This window comes from Microtus pennsylvanicus, chromosome 14 (genome assembly GCF_037038515.1).
Source record: "Microtus pennsylvanicus isolate mMicPen1 chromosome 14, mMicPen1.hap1, whole genome shotgun sequence".
NCBI classification, from domain to species: domain Eukaryota; kingdom Metazoa; phylum Chordata; class Mammalia; order Rodentia; family Cricetidae; genus Microtus; species Microtus pennsylvanicus.
Genome location: NC_134592.1, coordinates 70,824,835 through 70,849,485, shown reverse-complemented (window position 1 = coordinate 70,849,485; position 24,651 = coordinate 70,824,835). Strand labels below are relative to the sequence as shown.

Genomic DNA, 24,651 nt, shown 5'->3' with positions numbered 1-24,651 from the left:
GTGTGTCACTGGGGGCAGGCTTTGGTCTCAGATGCTCTAGCTATACCCAGGGTAGCACTCTTTCTCCCTGCTAGATTCAGACCGAGAACTCTTGAGCTTCCTCTCCGGCACCACACCTGCCCAGATGAGATAATGGACTAAACCCCTAACGACATGTTTTCTTTCTAAGAGCAGCTGTGGTCATGGCGTCTCCATCCCCACTACACCAATAAACGAAAAGAACTCTGAGCATAAAACACAAGGATTTTTAAAAAGCCATTTATTTAAAAAACTGGGTTGTCAAATCACATCCACGAGCGGAAGAAACACAACTATTGAAATGGCCCTGTGATACAGACAGCAGTGGGGCATTCACACGGTACCTGAAAATACAGCTAAAAAAAGGGGTCAAATGAGTATTGAGCTTCAGGTTCCTACCTGACCCCTTGGTGAATGGCTTTAATTAGCATACAGCGAGAGGTAGAGTCCCAAGTGTCTTAGCTGATGCCTCAGGGCTCCGTTTAAACAAAACAGAAATGAAAACCCCTTCCCCTCCGAGCTCCGAGCAGGGAGGCCTCGCTGCCTAACATTTATTTCCTTGGTAAAACAGAAGCCGAGTTTCCCTCCCCCAATGCTTCAGCAATCCCGTCCGCAAAGTGTGGAGTTAGGCAGTGTGCTTGAGACATTTAGTTTTCTTCACCTTCTGATTCGGATTCTAGGAGAGAAAGAAAGGGAATTTTTATTATCAGGCTCCCTTAAGTGAGGTTATGGATGAACTTCTAATGAGCAGCCAATGCTGTAGGCTGTAGTGATATTTTGTTGCAATCTAACTCAGAGAAGCAGAGTGGCCAGCTACTAGACAGACCTTTTAACTCGACTGTCTGTCTCTAGGAATTCTCACAGTGAATCTCCAGACTGCATCTGCTCTCCCGTCTCCTCCCACCTTACATCCCTTTCTGTCTCCTCCTCCCCAGGGCTGGGATTGAAGGTGTGTGCCACCACCTGTTTGTTTGTCTTTTAGACTGGATCAATTTTGTGTAGCCCAGGGTGGCCTTGAACTCACAGAGGTCTGCCAGCCTCTGCCTGAGTGCTGGGATTAAAGGTGTGCGCCACCACCGCCTGGCCTCAGTGGAACTAATGACTCAGATCTCCACTCTGATCTTCAGGCAACCTTATTTGTTAGATTACAAACAAAATATCACTACAGTCGTCAGCCTGGGACATTTTTACCATGTATTCATTAGGCAAAGCCTAAGAGCAGATCAAACTTCCCAGTGAACTTTGGCCTTCTAACAACGCAAAGAGCCCACACTCATCACCGAGGAGCTTAACCTTTGATTCTAAGACAGGCTTTCACGCTGTGCTTCTGTCTCCAGCACGGCTCACCTGAAGGGGCTGAAACTCCACTAATCTCACCATGTGTGGCTAAGCCCCACCATTTCATCCTTGCCGTAGTCCACCAAGTGGATAAACTGAGTTCCTTTTTTTTTTTTAATTCTTTAAAAAATATATATTACTTTGCCCTTAGATGTAGGCAAAATAAAAAAGCTTATCTATGAAGGCACATAAAGAATGTTAAGGAAAGTGAGGGGGAGGTGACCTGAAATCCAGTGACCCTCAGAGTTGTCAAATGAAGTCTACCTTCTTCTGCGTTTTGGAGCCACTCCACAAACTTCTTCATCTGGTCGAGAAAGACACTTTTGCCTTTGGCGGCGTGTGCTTCTTTATACCACTTGAGGATGGCTTCTTCGCTCAGAACGTCGGCTGCAGTCAGAAAGCAAGATTGCCAAGTTACAACAGGGATGGCATGCTTTAAAAAACTCAGTGTGGGGGCGGTTCTGGAGAGGTGGCAAGGGAGTTAGGAGCATTTTCTGGACATTCATGAGGACAAGGATTCAGATATCAGCATGGATTTGTGTCCAGAATATGCTTACAATGCTGGCTCCAAGGGTGTGTGTGTGTGTGTGTGTGTGTGTGTACAGGAGGACTACTGCCCAGCTCCAAGGGTGTGTGTGTGTGTGTGTGTGTGTGTGTACAGGAGGACTGCTGCCCAGCTCCGAGGGTCTGTGTGGGGGACAAAATTGCTGCGGCTTGTTGAATCCTACAGTGCCAATGAGAAAACATGACCCTCTAGTTTGGGGTAAAACCTGACAGAAGACACTTGACTTCCTCTTCTCGCCTCCGTTAGAATCATTCTCTCTCTCTCTCTCTCTCTCTCTCTCTCTCTCTCTCTCTCTCTCTCTCTCTGCTCATTTCTGAGCAGAACAGAATATCCTCTTGGTGACAGTGATTGCAACCACATCCACAGGAGACAGTGCAAGCCACACAGGTCAGCACTGGGGCAAGAAAATCTTTTTAACAAATGGATCAGCAATTCCAATATTTTAGAAAACCATGCCCTTCTATAAGCTCTACCGCATCCTGCTTAAGGTGCAACCTCGTTTATGAGGCACAGACACCCGAGCCTAGGAGCTGGAAGCTGCTAGGAATAGCTCTGAATGCTAAACTCGTCAGCCCACACAGGGCCTGGTCTCATAAAACAAGGAACAACCAAATGGCTACTTGCTCTTCTAAAGCAGATTTCCCTTTTCTGTCTGTTAAGGAAAAATGGCAATTAGAAAAGACGAAGGCAGGGTGCATGATGATGCCAGCAAGCAAAGATGAGCTTCAGGGACAGGATGGACAGACAACCGACCTTCTACACCACACGCCATCATTCAGTTATTACATGCTAGAGTATAATAGTTCACGTCACAGTGCAGAACTTCCCCAGGGCCACAGGAAGAGAGACACAGCGGAAGTGTTAAGTGCCTTTTATCTAAAATTGTAAACGGTACACCATTAAGTTATCATGAACGGAGGACACTTAAGGGCTGGGAAATATGAAAATAACAGCCTATAAACTCTGCCAGAGGCCTAATGAATTAATTGTCTTTTGGGACTGTGTCCCCCTTAAGAGTCTATTCCCTTACATGTACTGATAAGTAGATGTAAAATTCATGCGTCATTCTAACAACACATTTGCAATTAAAAGTAATTTTGATTGATAAATATCACAGGAATTATTTAATATGACATCCATTTAAAACATCAGTACAACTTTCATAACGAAAGCATTTAGTTTTACTTTCCTTTAAAAAAACTCAGGTATTTAGAAAGGGCTCCTGGATTAAGCTGAAGAAATGGGGAGGGGGACACTGGAGAGATGGCCAAGTGGTTAAAAGCCCTGGCTGATCTTCCAGAGGATCCAGGTTCAATTCTCAGTACCCATGTGGCTGTTAGCAGTCATCTGTAACTCCAGTCCTAGGAGAACGACCTCTTCTGGCTTCCACAGGAACCACACACACATATGATATACAAAACATTCAGACACAACACCCAGGCATTTAAAATAAATAAACGGTGTGGCTGGTTTAGCAAACAGGTGTCACCTCCATCAGTCAGGTGGTTATGACTTCAGGAGGAGACTTGTTGCTATACAAGAATTTTCAAGAATACTAATTAGGGGTGCTGAGTTCCCTTGTTCCTGGTACACTGTCTTTAAGGCACTTGAAGTGACTTAGATTTCAGTATTTTCCTAGCTCCTTTGATCACTCATCCCCCAGGAATGCAAGAATTCTCAGCATACATGGCTAGCCATATGTAGTTTTTGTCTTTCTGTCTCTCTCCCTCTCCACTACTTTTGTTATAAAAATAGGGTGGTTATAAGACACAACAAATACGGACAATCGATAAAGACACAAGTAGAAACTGTATCCTTTCCACACATTAACCAATGGGGATCACACCCGTGAGCAAGGCAGCCGATTTCACCCGCCACTCAGAGGCCCTCCTTGCATGCCTTTCCAGGCAGAGCGCATGCTAGTGTTCTCTCACCCCACAGAGGGCAAAGTATGTCACTGACAGGGATGGAAATGACATCTAAAGACCGGCAAAACCACATCAATATATTGTCTGCTAAAATCACACAACAGTACAATTCTGAGATGGTAAGAACCCCATTTATAAGTCTTTAATCCCAGCACCCCTGAGGCAGAGGCAGGCAGATCTCTTGAGTTCAAGGCCAGCCTGGTCTACAGAGTGAGTTTCAAGACGGACAGGGCTACACAAAGAAACCCTGTCTGGAGAAACAAAAACAAAAATAAGAACAAACAAAAAGAACCCCATTTGTTAGTGAATATTTGTTGAAAGATCAAATTTCTAGCTCTAGGACAGTTAGGCATACCTGGTTATCAAAAAGTTGAAGGGAAGCTGGAGAAATAGCTCAATGTATCTCTGCCCCTGCCCCTTAAGGTCCTTTTGGTACCTTAAAGGGGTAGCTCATGACCACCTGTACTCCTCCATGGGAATCCAAAGTGTTTGGCCTTGGAGGGCATCAGCATACATATACACTTCAGGTGTGGCACTTTCAATCCCAGAGCTAGGGACAGAAAGGCAGGCGATCTCTGTGAGCTCAGGGCTCCAAGCCTGGTACATGTAGTAAGTATCTTTCTGATAGAAGGTTTTACTCTCTAGCCCAGGCTGGCCTTGCCTCCTCCCGCCTTAGCCACCTTGTATAGCTGGAATTACAGGCAAAAGACACCAGGTTTAGGTTTTAAAAAGAACTCCCGAGGAATGGAGAAAGGAAGGGATATTTTTATCCTATTATGGAAATGTGGAAGATGGGTTTGTTAAAATTACAAACTTATGGTGTTCCCTCGGGCTAGATAATATATTTTCCTTCCATCCTGCAACTTAGGAAGTGGGGAGCTCCTCTGTCTATGTAATTTGCAGCACTGAACAAAAGAGAGGCCAGATAGCACGGGTTCATTTCACAAACAATAGACAAACACAGAGGCAGAATAAAGAGGCTGAGAACTATTTAGCTTTACAACATGTTATTTATACAATAAGGTCTAAAACTATGCCACCAGAAACTTAGAAAAAAATCAGAATTATACACTGGGAGTGTCACATAGGGACACAGGTCAAAAAAAAATTTTTCCTAAGAATGCTGGGAAGTATCTCCTGAGACGGGTGTTCACTTTTTTTCTAAAGGAAGAGAGAAAGAAAGAAGAAAGAAATAAAGAAAAAAAGAAAGAAAGAAAGAAGAAAACTAGAATAAAAAACTGTTCTAGAAATATTTGTATAAGACACAGGGTTTAACGTATGAGGTTTCTGTAATGAGAAAATGAAGCCTGGTATGGTGGAAGCCATCTTTCCTCTCTCAGCACTTGGGAGGCAGAGCCAGGGGGAAATCTCTGTGAATTCAAAGCTAGCCTGGTCTTCACAGAAGTTTCCTGGACACTATGGATACTGGGGGACCTCACCCCTCAAAAGAAAAAAATAAAAGGCCTCTCAGAAACCAGAGGCGTGGGACCCCCTGGAGGTGAAGTTAGAGGACAATCAGCTGTGAATACATGATGTGCTGATGTGCGCTGGGAACCAAACCCCAGCCCTCGGCAGGAAGCACCAACTGCGGATTCATCTCTCTGACACCTTGGCCTGCGGTTCAGCAAGTCCTCCAGGTGAGCGTCAAGCACTAAGCACGGATCCAGCTCTCTGACACCTTGGCCTGCAGTTCAGCAAGTCCTCCAGATGAGTGTCACATATCAGAGTCGGGCAGAGAGAACAACTTCACGCTCACTCTTCATCTAGGCTTTCCGGGCACAAAGAACATCTACATCCCCATAGAAACGAATGAAGCACATACCTCCTGCCGTACAAGTGAAACACCGATTACAAGTAAAAAATAAGCATGGTAACCTAGCAACGATCTTAATGGTGGTAGGCGCATCCATCCTCCAGGGGATGGTCTCAAGAGGAAACGTGCAATATTCTACCCAAGAAAATAGGCTGTATGTATAATTAGGCTCATGGAAAATTAACAAACTACCTAAAAATAATAATTAACATCTCAGTGACTTATCTTTAGGTCCCTACTAAGAAAGTTTTCTTTCTGATTTCCCTTCAAACCAGCAAAATAAACGTGATGCAGGTGCTGTTCCTGCCACAGACATGACTCAGAGCTGCTTACCTCTGCCTTTTATTTTCTGGGTCAATTTTATAATTTCAGATCACTGTCCCTTGGCATTTGGGACCGGAAACCAGTAAGTGAAGTAGTCATCTTTACTTCCTGCCATTAGCTGCTGCTATGAGGAGCCTAGTGGGGAAGGATGCTGGTATCGATAGGCACAGCGAAATTCAAAGGGCATCAGTGGTTCATGGCCACTTACAGGCCGTGAGTTCTGAATCCAAAGACTCACGTTTGGAATGCTTGTCCCCCATCTCGTGGCTCTATCACGGGCTGCAGAGCCTTTTGCAGGTGGGGAAGGGTGGCAAAGTAAGTCCCTCAGAGTGGGCCTCCGAAGGTGAAACCCAGCCCCTATCCTGGCCTCACTCTGGCTTCCCGTGAACAGCTCCACACGCCTGTAGCCATGGGCTGAAACCACGGCAACCATTTTCCCGAATGAAGGTTTCTTTCTACAAGCTGTTCCTTTGTCGGGTACTGTGGTTACAGCCGTACAAAAAGATGTAAAATAGATTAACCGTGAGGAAGCCATTCCCAATAACAAGTCATTTCTTTTTCCTTTTCTTTGAGTGTGAATTATAAAATAATGAAATAGCTTTTTTCCTTTTAAAGATTTATTTATTTTATTTTATGTGTGAGTGTTCCATCTACATGGACACCTTTATCCCAGAAGAAGGCATCAGATCCCACATAGATGGTTGTGAGCCTCCATGTGGTTGCTGGGAACTGAACTCAGGACCTCGGGAAGAGCAGCCTGTGCTCTTAACCACTGAGCCATCTCTCCAGCCCCGAAACAGGGGTTCTTATGGAGAAATTAACTACGATGCTTCTGATAGAAAACTTTGGAGACTGTTCGGTTATGGAGGTGGCGGTGGGTTGGGGGAGAAGACAGGGCACAGCGCTGGGTCAGAAAGCAAGTGAAACCCAGAAAAAGGGAACCCGCTTGTCCCTCAAGCTCTGCACTGTGTTAGGTGAGTCAGATGGGGCACTGGCGGGCAGAAGAGCTGCTGGGTAGGTGGACTGGCAGCAGAACCTCAACTTTTTTTTAAAAAATCATTTTCTTCAACTGATGGTTTTGCCTACAGATGTGTATGCACAGCACATCCAGGGACCACATCAGAAGAGGCGGTCAGACCCCCTGAATTGCCATGGATGGTGGTGAGCCACCACGTGGGTGCTGAGAAATGAAGCCAGGCCCCCTGCATGAGCAACCAGTGCTCCCAACCACTGAGCCACCCTCCAGCTCCCAGGGTTTTCTTTTTTTAAATTAATTATTTGTGTGTATTGGTGTTTTGTCTGCATGTATGTCTGGGTGCCCTGCGCATGCAGTGTTGGAAGAAGCCAGGAAAGGGTGCTGGTTCCCAGGGACCTGGATTCACAGACATGTGATAGCAACCACACGGGTGCTGGAATGGATTCTGGGTCCCCCGGAAGAACAGCCAGTGCTCTTGCCTGTTGAGTCTTTTCTCTAGCCTCTCAGGTTTGGTTTTAAGTGGGGCGTTCATTTGGCGAGCCCCAGTTCTGAGACACTACTATCTTTGGACCACATCCAAATAGAACTAATGATAGATAATTTCAAATGAGATTTAGCAGTTACTACAATTGTTTTAATTAAATTTTTTAACAAATTATATTTAGATAATTTACTTATGCATGCTACAGTGAGCCGCACATAGAGATCAAGGACAACTTGAGAAGAGTTGGTTCTCTCCTCCCACCATGTGGGTCCCAAGGATCTAACTCCAGCTGTCCCCTCTGGCACCGTTACCCACTGAGCTGCCCCCTCCTGGCACAGTGACTATGTTTATACACACACAATATATACACACATATATGCTATATATATACATATATGTATATATATATATATATGAAATATTTCACTGTCCTAGTTAGGGTTTCTTGATGTGATACAACACCGACCATAGGAACTTGGGGAAGAAAGGGCTTATTTCAGCTTTCAATGTGTATTCTATCATCCAAGGAAGCCAGGGCAGGAAACCGGAGGTCATGTGCCGCTTACTGGCTTGCTCCTTACGGCTTCCTCAGCCTGCTTCCTCACAGCCCACAGGACCACCACCCACAGTGAGCTGGACCTTCCCACAGGCCACACTGCTGGGGCATTATCTCAGCAGCGGTTCCCTTTTCCAAGGGACTCTCGCTGGGGTCAAGGTGACACAAAATTAACCAACACACTCATTGTCCTGCAAACGTGAACCGTCATCCCCGGACACTTGTGAGATGTATTCGCATTAAGAGTCTGGATGGCCAATTAAAATTCACAGTGAAATACCACTAAGCATTTTAAAAATGCCTATCACTCAACCACATAAAGACAGAAAATGTCACGTTATTATTCTAAGTAGACAACTCTGGGGAGCAGGGGTGAGGGGTGCATCTGTACATAAGCCTGGCTAAGCTCACTTAGGCGTGAAAGTGAAAGCGGGCTGGTAGGGATGAATGAGATCGGGGAGTGGGGACACAGGTGTGGGCAACAGGGTCGGGGAGAAGAGGATCAAAAACGTCACATGCTCGATTGATAAACGCTAGTGAAGGCTAAGGAAAACATTTGGCTATTTTAAGAATAGAAAGGGAAAATAAACATTTAGCCTATATTACTTTATATTAGTGATATCATGCTGCTTATGCATGTAATAACCTCTAATGAGCCTTTTATAATGTTCACAGTGTATCTCCCAATTGCTCCTTCCCCCACATTAAAACTACATCATCTAGGCCTGAAGCAGCCCAGGATCACTTTTGTATGCTGTAGGTATGGAGACTGAGATCAGCGAGAGCTTTTAACTTTCATTTCCAGCGCCAGTTGTCATGGCAACCTAAACCTTCTAAATACCATGAAAAGGCAGTAAATGTGAATCCTTAAAAATAGCCTTGCCTTGAGAAACACAGGAGAACAGCCGGGCCAAATGACGAAAACGTCAAGCGAAAGGCTAACTATTCCAGTCATTTCCAAGTCAGCCTTGTGGCACCGAAATGGGTCTGCACACGGCATATATAGCATTTTGGTAATCACTGTTATTAGAGCTAATTGTTACAATTCAGAAGCAGACTCGATTATCTTACGTAATTACATTCGTTCACGGTAGCCAAAGAAACAAGCAGCTCGTGCTCGGTCTTCTGGCAGCTTTGACCAGTTAGGAACGCTTAGGTGCCTAACTAGCAAGGTTCATGACCCGGTGCAGACATAGGGCATGCCTTCTCTCTTCCTGTGACACGGTCACCCCCTAAATGTTCACCAGTTAGCATCTCTGGGGCTCCTCCCTCGCGACAGGCTGGCGATCCTGCCCTGCCCGGCTCTGCTCTCGGAGCTTCTGCAGAGCACAGAGGCCAGTGACGAGGCATGACGGTACCTTTGTAGAAGAGAACCACGATCTTCTGGAAGGCCTTCATGAAGTGGATGTTGTCGTAGCAGTACTCCTGAACCTTCTGCAGCAGGACGAGCTCTGACTGGCCTTGGGAACTGAACACAGCCAGCAGGGGAGCGTATTGCTGGAACAGAGCAGAGGGCAGCAGGTGAGACCTGGAGGCCGTTTCAGGGTCGTTAGGGTTGTATGCCAGCGGCCCTCACTAGATTATTGTCATTGGACCCACTAAAAAGACAAAATGAGGCTCCATTTGGATTCCAAATGACGGCGGAACCCACTGTGTATACTGGTGGGCACTGTGGAAGTTGGAATCGCATCCCCGAGGCTACGGTGCAGCACACCTCTGCAGTCAGGACGGTGGGATTCCACTTCCTGAAGTCCCACACGAAGGGTCTCTTGCTGTTGTTCCCACACCCCCCAGTGTCTTTGGTTCTCCGCTGGTCTATAGTTAGCCATCACTTTCTCCCTCATCTCCCTTTCCTAGAAATCCCCATCACTGAGCTGGAACAGATGGTTCTCACTCCTCTCCTCTCACCTCACAAACCCCGACGTCATCATCTATGGCCGCCTGGTTCACGCTCTGACCCTGACTTCCTAACTGAATTCTACGTGCAAGACCTACGGTTTCCACTCACCTCAATGCATAGGCATGCTGATCTATGCCTGAAACACACAACCGACAATCAATTTACTTCTTTCTTTCCAATGTCTATCCATGGTTTACTTAACAAAAGGCTTGGGTATTCGTCCACATGAAATATAGTCAGTAATTAGCTCACGTTTCTCTGTTTCTCTTTAATGTATGACCCTGACAGTTGACTGTGTGGATGCTTGTGATGTTTTTAGTGAGATGTTTAATGTTCTCCTATTTGAAACATTTTAGGCAGTGGCAGATTGAAAAAAAAAATGTAGACAGGCTATGATGTTTAATTCGGTTCTGAAGAAATACAGTTGGCATACACTTGCTCTTTTGTTTCTCCGTTTGTGACAGGGTCTCTTGTACCCCAGACCGGCTCTTCCTGCCTCCACCTTCTGAGTGTTGAAGTTTTAGGAGTGTGGCACCATGCCCAGCTCGACCGTTCATACCCTCAGGGGGCAGAGCAGACGGCTCTGATTTCAGACTCATTACCTTTAGGTGCTTAAGAGCTTGCTCCGCCACGAGCTCCTCCTTCTTGTTCCATTCCACAGCATTCATGATGCAGGTCCACAGAAGCCCGATCACGGCTGTTTCCGGAAGATCGTTCCTTTTCATCTCCTCTTTGACATAAAGCACCACCTACGTTTCATGGAGAGAGAGTCAGTGAGCAACAGCAGACCAAATATAAAGCTTAGAAACCGGGGTTATTTCTCTCGAAGGCAAGGTCAGTAAGAGGTGTGGGGCAGGGAGGGAAGGGCTGCACTCTCAGCGTCTCCGTTCCTGATGCACACCCTCAGATGACAAGATGGAAGAAATCTAGGAAATCTACTTTTACCTTGTAAACTTAGTTCTGGACAAAAGCTGCTGGATGGAATGGACTAAGAGAAGGGTAGGAATGAACCCCACGGGTTCAGGATGATGGGGCATGTGCGTCTTTCTTCGGGTTTGAAGAAAGCAACATGTCTGTGAATTTTTATCCCTACTTTTCAAAATTAAATTTCTTGATGTCTTGGGCTTGTATAAATTCATTCTCTACAATGCATTTTGAAATTCCTACTCTTGAGATTCCCATGCCTCTCTCAGGGAAAAGTCAACTGTAAAGAAACTGTAAGGCACCTCCCTCCTCTCCTTACAGACAGGGAAACTTAGCCTGCTGCTGGTGGTGCACGCTTTTAATCCCAGCACTCAGGATGCAGAGGCAGGCGGATCTTTCTGTGTGAGTTCGAGACCAGCCTGATCTACAGAGCAAGTTCCAGGACAGCCAGAATGGTTACACAGACAAACCCTGTCTCAGAAAACCAAAATCAAGAACAAACCTCAGACAGGGGAACTTGTTTTGTAGGTAAGGATGGCCCTGAACTTCTGTTCCTCCTCCCTCTACCCTCTAACTGCTAAGACTGGACACCACACCTGGGTTATGAGGTGCTGGACCCAAGGCTCATGCAAGTCAAGCAAGCATTCTACCAAGCAAGCCACACCCCCAAATCCTGCCTTTTTCTTTGATTCATGACAGTCTAGCAATATTCAGCAGGTTATCTCTCCTTTCAATTATGAATCTTAGTCTCAGTTCTGAATACAGGCCTGCCGAACAGTGTTTCATTCATACTCAGACGCCGTGCCCTTTTTCTTGACACAGTCAATTACAGGCAGGGTCCTCAAAGTGACTAAAAGCCATACAGTATCTTTGGTATGCTACCCTGTAACTAACAACACATCCTCTTTCCCTTTCTTTTCCTGTGAGAAGAAAACCATTTTTATTACTTCTGCTCTGAACTTCAGAAACAAAAGAGTGGGTTGAATAGCTCTCAAGTGGATGGGCCATTCTCGGGCTTAGAGCTGCCTGCCGTTCCTAGCATGAGGCAGAGCAGGGGGCAGGCCTGCACCTAAAAGAGGCACCATGGTTTTCCCTGTAGCTCCCTGCCCCCATAGAAGTCATGCAACACTCTAGTTTGCATAGCGTTGGAAACACTGCTCACTGTAAGGCGCAGATGCATGGGCATTTGTTGTTCTAACACCTCCACCTGGTGGACAGTTGTCAGCGTGAGTTTCTCTGGCTCTCAACCTTTCAAAAGCCAGGCGAGGCTTAGAGCACAGTAGGTACAGTTGCGGTGAGGAGATTTGGGAGTAAGGAGGAGGAGGACTCCCAGCTTAAGTTTATCATACCATATAAGAAGGTGTTTCTCAGCCTAAAGAATACCTTTCCAGATACATCAACAGTCATTAACAATCATCTAATACATAGCAAACTATGCTGAAACACAGCTCCAAAACCTGTAGCTTTTACACAGCTTTCATAAAGGGGTTGCTGGCACAAATGATCATTTCCTGTGTGGATTTGTGTTTTCTTTTCTAAAGGCGCTGGAATGTAATTCAATGGTGGCCCTCTTGCTGTACTTTATAAAGAAGTCCTGAGTCCAATCACCATGAAAAGAGAAACAAGCCCACACATTCATACGCGGTGATACAAAGTGCCCAGCCTAGACACTACACATCGCTGATGCCTAACTCCAGAGAGAATCCACCATAAAACAGAAATGCCACACTATGGGGTTTTCTAACGGCAGATAGATGGCCAAGTCTGTACATTGGTGAAACAGTTTGATAATCATAGCAGCCGGGTAAAGTAGGGCATTTGAATCAAAATAACATTAATTTCTAGAATATCCCAAAATGTAATAAAAGAGGATTCTGAATGAATACTTTGAGACAAGTCCTAGGGAAAAGGGGATAGTGTACAGCAATAAACAGGAGGGAGTGAAAGCTGTGCTATGTGACCTATGTAATTCCTGCCGTTTGTATTGATATTCACACGCATGCATGCACGCACACACACACACACCATCATGCATCATTGACAGTGCTGGACATAAAAACCATAGTCTCATGAATGCTTATTCAAGTGCTCTGAACACACCTGTACCCATCAACCATGTCCACTGTATTGGAGGTCATCATGGCCTCCTACCTCCCCAAGGGCCCCCACCTTTGCCCTTCACCCCCTTGTGTTAGACTGGATTCACCATGGCCTCCTACCTCCTTGATGGGACATTCCTGAGACAGTCGCTCTTGAAGCTCCTTCTGCAGTTCCTTCCTGGTGCCCAGAGACTGCTGGACTCTGAGAAAGTCCGACAGCTCCTTCAGCCCTGCATCAGTGAAGTATTTAGCAAAATGGTCCACACTCTGTCTGTTCACCGGGAAGAGTTCCTGAAGGAGAAAAGGGGACGAGTGAACTCCAAGCAGCTCAGGTTAGGATGGATTTCCCATGTTAATGTCCTTGTGATCTCGCACGCAGACAAGGACTGCTCCGCGGGAAAGCACTAGTCCTAGTACAGCCACAGAGTTGAGTGCCTTTAATAACGAGACCATTTTATAGAGGACTGCCTCACGCAGACACACTTGCTGTGCTCATTGGAACCAGACCCCCCTTTCTTTCACTTTAATCAATAGCAACACAAGACTAAATTTGCTCGACTAAATAAAGATAAAAACTCTCGTGGAATAGTGGTGGCAAATGCCTTTAATCCCTGCACTCGGGAGACAGAGGCAAGCAGATCTCTGCAAGTTCCAGGCCAGCTTGATCTATAGAGCAAGCTCCAGGATGGCCAAGGCTGCACACTGCCTTGAAAAACCCAAAAGAAATCCCAAAACCAAACCAAACCAAACCAAATCCAGCCAAACAACAGCAACGAAAAGTCTGGGAAAAACGGAATGGTGCTTGAGTTGTTTTATTGAGAAGAAAAAACTGAGATCATTAGCTGCTCACACTGCTCCTTTGACTGAGTTCAAGTTTCTTTCTGTACAGCTGAAATGATCAGAAACACCAGGGAAAACACCAGTGGCTCCTCCTCCCCAAGGACCTTCAGTCTCGCCCTAAGCAAATGCCGCTCCTCCGATTCTGACCCAGAAAAGGGGCAGAGGATTCTCACCCTCCGCTAACATCGGTGGCTCTCAATTAAGTTCAGAGTGAGGCCCCATCTAAACTTGCCTCGCCAACTGCTCAGTTTCTTACATAACTCTTGTGGATTTTTTTTCTTAGTAGTTGTTAAAACAGCAATAAAAAAAAAAGAGCAAAACACCCTAGCGGCTCTCATATGCTCATCACTTCATTTTACCCTACCCAGCTTGGCACCTGCTCAGTAGCACTTGGTCACAGTCTCATCCTGGGTGACTCCAGCACCCAACTATGGAATGAAGGCCATTTTCAAACTGCTGTCAAGTATGAAAAACAGACATGTGCTTTTCATTGGTTAGATCTGCATGCGTACAGTCAATGATTCTTTAACTTATCTCAGTGGAAAGACCTGCCATCATGGGGCTCCTGCTAGGGAGAGGACCACTATCATCTGTCCATCATCCATATCTATCTATCTATCTATCTATCTATCTATCTATCTATCTATCTATCTATCTATCTATCTATCTATCATCTATTTACCCTATCTATCTATCTATCTATCTATCTATCTATCTATCTATCTATCTATCTATCTCCTACCTACCTATCATCTATCTATCAATCATCTATTTACCCTATCTATCTATCTCCTACCTACCTACCTATCATCTATCTATCAATCATCTATTTACCTATTCTATCTATCATCTATCTATCTATCATCTATCTATCTACCTATCTATCTATCTATCACCTATCTACCTTATCTATCTACCTTATCTATCTATCTATCTATCTATCTATCTATCTATCTATCTATCTATCTATCGACCTACCTACCGTCTATCTATCAATCATCAATTTACCTATTCTATCTATCTATCTATCTATCTATCTATCTATCTATCTATCTATCATCCATCCATCCATCTCTTTATCTATCTATCTATCTATCTATCTATCTATCTATCTATCTATCTATCTGTGTTTGCATCCCTGATAATTTTTTAATACAGAGATATGCATGTATCAGATAGAAAGTAAGAGAAGGGATTAATGTGGCTCACAGCTGGGGATAGCCATGTCGCAGGAGTGTCTTATTCATGCACCAACTAGGAAGCATAGAAAAGGCACGTCAATACTCAGCTCGCTCTCTCACTCTTTCCCTCCTTGTTCAGTGCATCACAGTACCTACAGGATGTCTTACCAGCACAGAGCACTCCCTGCCCTGTTTCACCTTCTCTAGGAAAGCCCACATGTACTCCCAAAGGCTTCCTCGTTACTGGCCTCGGGGTATTCTATTAACTTAGAATATGTAAGGCTGTACGTAAAATTAGAATGGAATTAGTTTCTCCATGATAACGAGAAATAAAAGGAACACAGGCCAGAGGCTGCCACGTCACTGACATGACTCCACGCTGACAGCAGTCACGCAGACAACTTCTGATGCACACACACTTACAAGCAGCCGCTTGTCCAAGTTGGCTTTCCGCAAGGAAGAGGTAACAGAATTGGCGTCCTTCTCTGCCATCCAGGCTTTGAAAAGCTTGACAGCAAATGAGGCCGCAATGCCTGTGAAAGGAAAATGAGAATGTCATTCCCGTGTGCTGAGACCCCTTGTGAGGCCGTACACGGCAACAGTTCCAACCAGGTTTCCTGAAATGGCTAACAGCTAATTTGGGAGAGAAGAAAAACAGACAGACCTGCCTGCACAACTTGCTTGTCCTACTACAAAGAAAGCATTTTCGTGAGAAAGAACTTGGGCATGATGGCTCATGCCTGTTACACCAGCAACAGGAGCATTGCTACAAAAGCCAGACCACCTGATCTACACAGAAAGTCTGAGGACAGGCAGGGCAACATGGTGATATCCTACGTACAACAAAAACAGACAAACAACAGCAAAAAAAAAAAAAAAAAATCAACAAGGAAAATAAATTAAAATACTTTTCAGCCGGGCGGTGGTGGCACAGGCTTTTAATCCCAGCACTGGAAGGCAGAGGCAGGCAGATTTCTGAGTTCAAGGTCAGCCAAGTTCAAGGCCAGCCTGGGCCACACAGAGCAGTGATGGAGGAAGGTCATTGGCTAATAAAGGAACTGCCTTGGCCCATTTCATTGGTTAGAAGATAGGTGGGAGGAGTAGACAGAACAAAACGCTGGGAGGAAGAGGAAGTGAGGTCAGACTCGACAGCTCTCCTCTCCGGAGCAGACGCCTCAGAGAGACGCCATGCTCCCCGCTCCAGGGAAGATGCACGCTATGAAGCTCCGACCCAGGATGGACTTAGGCTAGAATCTTCCCGGTAAGACCGGTGCTATACAGATGATAAGAAATGGGCTAGTCCAGGTGCAAGAGTTAGCCTAGAAGAGGCTAGGTAGAAATGAGCCAAGCAGTGTTTAAATGAATACAGTTTGTGTGTAATTATTTCGGGCATAAGCTAGCCGGGCAGGCGGCTGGGGTGTTGGGGACGCAGCCCTGCCACGCTCCTTATTACTACAGAGCAGCACCCCTGATGTCAATCTGGTATAACTTAACTACTCATGTGTTCATTTATTCATGTTTACTTAGCGTGCAGGCCAGAGGTAGCACTGGGTATTGCTCCTCAGAAGTCCTTCATCTTGTTTTCCGAGACAGGGTCTCTTTCCTGGCCTGAGGCTCCCCAGCTAGGGAAGGCTTATTGGGTAGTAAACCCCAGGAACCCTCCTATGTCTGCTTCTCACACTGGAACCACCAACTGTAACACCAGGCCAGGGTTTCTACATGGCCAATAAATTATAGTATACCTAAAAAGCACTAATTGCAAGAGCTCACAGTACCAAAAGTCCAACTGATGGCCTCTAGGGTCACCTGATGACCTTTAGGGTCACCTGAAGGCCTCTAAGGTCACCTAATGACCTTTAGGGTCACCTGCTGGCTCTAAAGACACCTGATAGCCTCTAAAGTCACCTGATAGCCTCTAAAGTCCCAGGTTTGTAAACTTGGACGAAACTCAGAGGAAAAAGCTGTGCTCACAAATTCTGGCTAACTACTGGAGATGTTTGGGGTAAAACCCGCCTGACTTACTTTCTTGGTAGGAATACATAAAATATTCTATGTTCAAAGGTCGGCAGTGAATGACCGCAGCTCATGGCGGTGCTGGGACGACTGCTGGCCATTTGTGCTGTCTGTTCTGTGTCGTCTTTACTAGAAAACACAACGGTCAGACAACCGGGGAAACCTCTGCTGCATTCAAGGATTGTGGGACTTAAGATCAGGAGATGCAGGCAAAGGATAGGAAAGCGGTGGTCAATCTGTCTCCTGGGAAAGGCATGGGAGGCTTCCCACTCTACTCATTCCTTTCGTGATTCCTTCAACACCGAAGGTAAGATGCGGAGAAAGCCTAGGTTTGATGTGGGACAGCCTAGAGGGTGTGACTCTGGAGTGCCCACTGCCATTGAGACTGCGCTGAAGTTGGACATCCTGACGGACAGAACCACAGCCTGAGAATCTATTTAAGATTCAGACTCATTTATTTAGTGTGTTGTTGAGTTAGGGTTTTGCTGTGTAGCTCAGGCTGGCGGGCTAGGAACACATGGTTCCCCTGCCTCAACTTTCTGAGCAGCCGGAATGACAGAAGTGTAGTTCAAGGGACAGTCAATTTGTTAAGTGATGTGGGCAAGGACTGACTGACAGTGACTGACAGGGACCTCTTGATGAGGATGGTCGCCAATCTTTCGATTCACACACCAGGGCTGCTGAAAATGAAACACTCCTGGAATTTTAAAAGTAATTTAGATAGATGTGTAGATGTAAATCAGGAAGCCACTCAGTCCCTTATCCATATTTGAATCATGATTACTTCCAAAAATAAACTATTGGCTAGTTAGCAGACAGTTTTTCTGGAACGCTTCCAATTTCTGGATACATGTTTATATAGCATTTGATGAAGCTTTATGGTGTAGTTGAAATATTTAACTGATTTTCCTAAATTGAATGTCTGCCTAGTATTGGTGGCATAAGCAGCTAGCAATATTCCTTTCTAGAAGAATTCCTATTTCGGTCAAGCCAGGTTGACCTCTGATGAGTCTCAGTGCTGGCATCTCTCACTGGCCACTGCCTCAGTGACCTCAGCCATCCGCACCATCCCACTGGCAAGGCTCCTGGACCTATATGCTAAGACGTGCCTTACTGCTGAACACGGACAAGGATGGGGTGTGTGCCAAAGCTGATCTGAGGCCACTCGACAATGACCTGGGACACCACTCTTGGGATGAAGTCTGGGGCATGAACGAAGTTCCTGTTCACTCTGATGTCCACCCTAACTTTACAATTATTATTTCACTTATACACGGGGTCAGCAAAATGGCTTTGAGAACCTGAGTTCAATCCCTGGAATCTGTATAAAGGCAAAGCTAGCACGAGAAAGCTGTGCACAGATTGATGCATGCATGCTGTGGCATTACACACACACACACACCACATCCCTAAGGAAATATGCTTGTATATTATACCCTCAAGAATCTTGAGCTGACTACTTTTGTGAGTCTTCTTTTGGTGTCACTGGCAGGGAAATCTGGGCTTGCACGCATGCGAGGCAGGTGCTGAATCACTTGAGAGGCACCACAACTCAAAGCACAAACTATAAACAATATTAGTAGCTCATAGAATCAATATAAGCTTTAATACAGTTAGGTAAGGGAGTAAAATTGAGACTATTCTGTAATCTGTTTTTTAAGAAAAAAATAAAAGCGTGACTGAAATCTGAAGCTTAAGAAGAATCTATATTTAAGCCTATCACTCTTTATTACAGGAGACACTCGATGGGAAACCCGGAAGGTTTTTGAAGTCACTCTCTTACTGAGTGGAATGGTCCTTTTTTCTTGGATGACTATTACATAGGAGTTGAGCAAAGGCGTAATATTATAATCCTTTCCTAGTTAGGAGACGGTGAAGGATGAGGACAAAGCCACCATGCAAACACAAGATCACCCCCACGGCAGAGACATTCTCCCCCCATTTTACTATAACCAATTTTAAATGCAAAAAGGTAAACAATCGAGTCCTACAAGCACCGCCCAATTTCTATAATGGTTGTTGGTAAAGATGTGTTATATTTTATGTACATGTGCATACCTGGGTATTATATAAACACCTTATGTGTGCACGTGACCATGGGAGCCAGAAGAGGGCACTGGGTCCCCTGAACTGATGGAGGGATAAGTGGTTAGGAACCACCCGATGGTGTGGGGAACTTACTCCTTAGCGTCAGCAAGGGTAAAAAGTGCTGTTGACTACTGAACCCCACTCCCCACTTAGGGTTACATTAACTAGCAAGGCGATTATCTTCTACTGTGGTGGCTAGGGTAATTCAGTATAATCAGTGTGTAAGGTGTCAACTGTACCTTCTTCTTCTGTGTGGAAACGGCTAACAACATAAGATACCCGGAAGGTGCTGAATTCTTTTCAGAAAAATACTTTCAAATGTTCCAGTGTTGACAATGAATAGTGAATGATTCTAGAACCCTAACACTATCGAGAATCTGCGCAATGCCAACTGTCTCTTGACTTGCTACTTTTTCCTAGCTACAACGGCACTCTAGCCCTATGGGCGTGAATGGAGCTGGGCTGTCCTACACGCAGGAGGAAGACTTCCCAGAAGAAACAGATGTTCTCACAAAAGCTCCTTTAATTTATTTTTAAGGAAAATCACTGTTTTATGTTAAATTATAATTTGCATACCATTATCCTCCTACAAGAAGACAGCCCACTCTTGTTTTATTGTATAATCAGTGGTTGCAGCCGTGCAAACTGCCAAACTTTAGAACTTGTGCATGCGTCTTGCTGCCGCAGCAATCTCGACTTGGAAAACATCCACTGTCCTTTGGACAATGAAGGCCTTTTCCCAAAGATATCTTAACGTGCATGTGTGTATGTCTAAAGTCAACAGACTGTAGGCTACCCAGGAGCTTCAGTTAGAGCTGCTGGACATACACCCCAGTCTTCCATGAGAGCAGCAAGTACTCTCGACTAGCACGCCATCCTACCCCGAAGGTCTTAAAAATGTGACAAGAACCAACACCCAAGAACCCTGCCTTCATGCTTGTCTGCCTTCTTTGATTTTGGCAGGGCAATTGCTATGTAGTTCAGGCTGGCCTGGAACTCACTCCGTAGCCCAGGCTGGCCTTGAGCCTGCGATGACCCCTTAGGCTTTAGTCTCCTGACAGGTCCTGGGCACAGATCTGAAGCTGAAATGGTGTAGAAGAGGTTTTCTGTCTCAGGGATCTTTTGAAAATGACTGGGATTTTATCTCCAAGGACAAAAAGGTTCTACGAAGCACAAAGCAGTCCTGGAAAATAAAGTGTTCCACAAACCACAAGGGCTGGGATCATCTGAGCTGGAAGAAATGGTTTGGACCTAACCAATTTCCAGGTGTTCACACTCTGCCTAAGGTTTTAGTTGGCAAGTAGAATTTGAATGCCAATATAGAGCTGTGACATTCTTCTGATTCTTTATTATAAAAGTGAACTTTCTTATTTGGAGATATATGTGTGTAAACACACACACACACACACACACACACACACACGAGGAGGAGCGCGGGCGGTTTTCTGTCTATAGCGCTTCTTTCCTTTCTGCCTCACATGCGACAATGTCTGTGGCGTCCCTTTCTCCCCCCCCCCCCCCCCCCCCGCCCCCCACACGCACACGACAAGACCCAAGCACGATTACCTTCTTTGACTAAGCTGTCAGTGAAGAGACTGGTGAGGATGGTTGCCGGGAGGGTTCCATTGCCCAGCAGGATCCCGGACAGCATTGCCAACTTTGTCTGCTCTGCTTCAGAAAATGCTTTAAGGAAGAGGAGAAGCTGTGGGTCAAACAAAAGAGATCATGTCTCTACGTGCAGACACCAGGGTAGGAAGACAATGCAATGAGAACATCCCGCCACGTCTAGGTGAGGAAGCAGGTCACCATATGGTGCAGCTGTCGCAGGCTGGGCGCGCACCCGCAGCTGTCGCACGCTGGGCGCGCACGCACACGTCCCCAATGACGGATAAATACTGTAGAAAGTCAGGCTGTCTGACACAGTACTTTTCTCTAGGTTCATGCACACGTAGCTATAGTCACAGTAAGAGACGCTTGGGAAGAGCGTGTATATATAATGTACATGTGGCTACTGCACCTGGAAAGGGGGAAGCATATAGTGACCATGTATTCTGTAACATACTGGCTATCACCCCATCCCCATGTTGGGTGATCACTTCTTCACCATGGCATATGCAAACACTTTATTTTCGAAAGAACAAAATTTCAGGTTTATTGATTTACATGTGTGTGTCTGTGTATAATTGTCATGTATATGCAGGTGCCTGGAAAGTCTAGAAGAGTGTGTCGGATCCCTGGAACTGGAACAGGTTATTATAAGTCATCCGATCAGTGCTGGGACCTGAACTCAGGCTCTCTGCAAGTGTAAGAAGCACTTTGCACCACTGAGCCGCCTCTCCAGCCCCTTGAACATAACTTTTTGCAAACACAAAACACAGCAGGAAAGGATCCATATGAAGTAAGGCCTTTGAGGGAGAAAGGGATTGTCCAAGTCTTTAAAACAGTCAGAATCAAACACATTGTTTCTTGGATCATAGTTTAAACCCAAGCCTTGGTAAGGAGGCAATGGAAGATACAGGACAAAGGAATTTCTAGATAGAATGTGAGAGGACTCTTTGACTTTGGGAAGAGAGAAGATGTGCGGGTCACAATGCTTCAAACCTTAAGGTCTTAGAAAGTGAGGGAGGGTGACTTACAAAGTCTGCAATAAAGCAAAGGGGATTTTATGCTCCTCTTCACAATGTCCTTGGGGCTGTAGGATGTGGTCCTCCTTTCCCTAACTTCGCTGCTTTACGTTGTAACTACATTTTCTCAAGCTCACCATGTCTTAGGTATGATGCTGACATTCCCCAGGGGGCCTCCAATCACAACAGGGACCTGGTTGCGGTTTTCATCACTCAATACCAGCGAAAAGTTCCCATCATGAATACAGGTTTATATTTACATGCTGGTGACGCGATTCTCTTACTCGTTCTGTGATGTGTGTAGAACACACAAACTCAGCATCCTTAGCATCCTAAAGACTGCTTCAGAGAGATCTCATCACTCTGACATTTATACTGAGTAAGTGGAAGAACCAGAATCAAAGCATTTGACTTTAATCCATGTCTACGAAATTCTCAGCAAAAACGAGGCATCACCTCATGCCAGGGAGCAAGAGGGCTGAAGTTAAAAACTTGCGGGTGTGTGTGTATGTGTGTGCGCATGCACATGTACGTGTGTGCAATATGGTCTCATTTTGTGGCCCAGGTGGACCCCAAGTTCAGGACCCTTCTGCCTTAGCTATTTGAATTTACCTTTTTCATTTCATCTTCAAACGCTTTTTCCAAATATTTGTATCTCCTGATGAGTTTATTGAAGACCTAAACATAAAACATAAACAGAATCGCTGAATTAAGCAAACAATTTTAAAGGCCATAGAAAGAGGGGTAGAAATTATATCCACCGTCATAGCTCTGCAATGATAAAATGATAAGAGTTCTCACATTAAGACATTGGATCTATAAGCATTTCACAGAAGGTACCATGACCCCAGGAAAAATAGGATCAAATACACACATCGGACAAAGCCAATTCACTGAGGATGGAGAAGCGAGTCCAAGGCTAAGAGTGCTTGCTACTGTTTCAGAGGACGGAGTTCGATTCCCAGCATCCATGTCAGGAGGCTCAAAAGTTCCCATGACTCTGCCTCTGAGGGAACAGAAGGTTTCTGGCCCCTGAGGACAACTGCTGCTGTGCACAAATCTTTACATAAAGACACACAAATAAACACATTGAAAGCAAAAACACAATCTGAAATGAAAAAACAGAGGAAAAGAGAATAGAAACAGAAATAGAATAGAAACAACATGAATAAACACATGCTGGAGAAAATAAACTAGTTTCAATCTTACAGATGCAGAAGTTGGAAGAAACCAGACTTAGACATTATGGTCCTTCCAGCTGTGGAAGTCTAAGTGTCTGGAGCATTGGGAGTTGATATGAGAGAGACCCAGCCCCCAACCCCCAAAAAGATGAGCTATGGAACGAAGTGTTACAGTTTAAACCCAGGCCTTCTCAGAGCAGTTACAACTCTGACATACACAGGAGAAATAAAGAGATGCAGAGGACAGACCAGCACCGGAGCAGTTTGACCCGGTCTGCTGTTCCACCCCATGCTCCATGTTGGTAATGAGGCCCGCTATGCAGATGCACGCTTCCCACTGAGCCACACTGTCAGCCCACAGCCCACTCTTTTAAACAAATCCATATAGAACCAGAGCAGGGAAAACAGGCCGGGCTAGCTGCATTTGCAGACCTTTCTCGCGGCCCTAAAAACACCTTACATTTTTACCAAGCCAATATGGGCAAACGGGCGCACCATAATTTTAACATTCCCCCCAGAGCCAGTGAGTTTGAACATATTCACACACGTTTAACGGGGGGCTGACTTATGACTCTCCTACAGGTTTTATGCTCTACATGTATCTTTTCACCTCTCCTGATTCTTGAGACTGGGTCTACTGAAGCCCAAGCTGGTCTCCATCTCACTATGTAGCTGAGAATGAGCACAGGCAGGCATCACCCTGCCCAGTTTATGCAATGCCAGGGGATCAAACCTCAGCTTTGTAAATGCCGGGCAAGGCTCTATTAGCTGAATTACACTCCTAACCCTTTCTTACTCTTGATGATTAAAAAGCTGATTTATTTTTGTGTATCGTTGTCTGTATGTATGTGTGTGTACCATGTGCACGCATGGTGACCTTGGAGATCAGAGGGGGTTGTTTGATCCCCAAGGACTGGGGATCCCCAGTAAGTTGTCATATGGGTGCTGAGAATTAAACCTACTTCTTGTAGCAGGGTAGGCAGCCCACGGTCTTGATCACTGTGATGTCTCCAGCCTTCTTCATACTCTTCAATATACTATACTATACTGTATGTAATTTATTACTGTAAGTCACAAAATTTCCAAATCAGTTGTACATTCATTTCCCTCCTTGGCATTACTGATAATCAACATGGCCATCTTATACGTCCTCAAGTGTGGCCGCAAGAGGTCTTAAGACCAAGATATAAAACCAATCGGTCAAAGGGAGTGTGCAGCTTTAGTAGGAAAAGAAAGACTGTTTTCTCCAAAAATAGGATGAATTTATAGAGGGCACCTGGAGAATTGTAGGTGGGCAAAGGGATGGTATCGTCTAAAAAGTTAGGGCTCGCTAGGAATGCAACTGTGTATTTTTTCACACACATGAGAGTTGTCTGGCACTGTTATTTAGAGATTCTTCCCCCATCATTATTATCTGTTTGGGGCTTCTGTTCCCGCTCTGCAGGCCAGGCTCTACCTGAGCATAGTTTCGGATGGTTTCATGATCTTCGTTGGCTGAGAACACACAGTGGTTGGTCATCTTGGTCTTGTCACCGTCGTCTATGCGTGTCCCTCCAGGGGCTGGAAGACAGGTTAGCACAGTTAGGATGGTGGAGGGGCAATGCCAAAATAGGAAGGAATTGTCAAGGAAACAAGAGAATAGGCATAAAAACAGTCACGGTACGCTTCCTAGGGCGCACGTGTGCAAATAAAGACAAGTTGCCAAAGATTTGTTTCCAAGACGATCTAAATAAGTTGTTAATAATATATGGATCACACTTGTTCCATGTCCTGGCTTTCACTAGATACTAACACTAAAA

General features: G+C 45.3%; 1 protein-coding gene across 1 annotated transcript in view; it reads right to left on the bottom strand.

Moving 5' to 3' along the window:
* Positions 1-242: 242 nt before the first annotated feature.
* Positions 243-24,651, bottom strand: part of Bzw2 (basic leucine zipper and W2 domains 2) — a 49,818-nt gene continuing 25,409 nt past the window's right edge. Inside the window, exons 4-12 of the mRNA XM_075948156.1 lie at positions 24,309-24,412; positions 22,284-22,349; positions 20,614-20,749; positions 15,370-15,479; positions 13,046-13,216; positions 10,505-10,651; positions 9,361-9,499; positions 1,621-1,743; positions 243-694 (exon numbers count right to left, since the gene is read on the bottom strand). Of these exons, the coding sequence (XP_075804271.1) occupies positions 666-694; positions 1,621-1,743; positions 9,361-9,499; positions 10,505-10,651; positions 13,046-13,216; positions 15,370-15,479; positions 20,614-20,749; positions 22,284-22,349; positions 24,309-24,412 (1,025 nt within the window). The 3' untranslated portion in view covers positions 243-665. The remainder of the gene's footprint in view (positions 695-1,620; positions 1,744-9,360; positions 9,500-10,504; positions 10,652-13,045; positions 13,217-15,369; positions 15,480-20,613; positions 20,750-22,283; positions 22,350-24,308; positions 24,413-24,651) is intronic.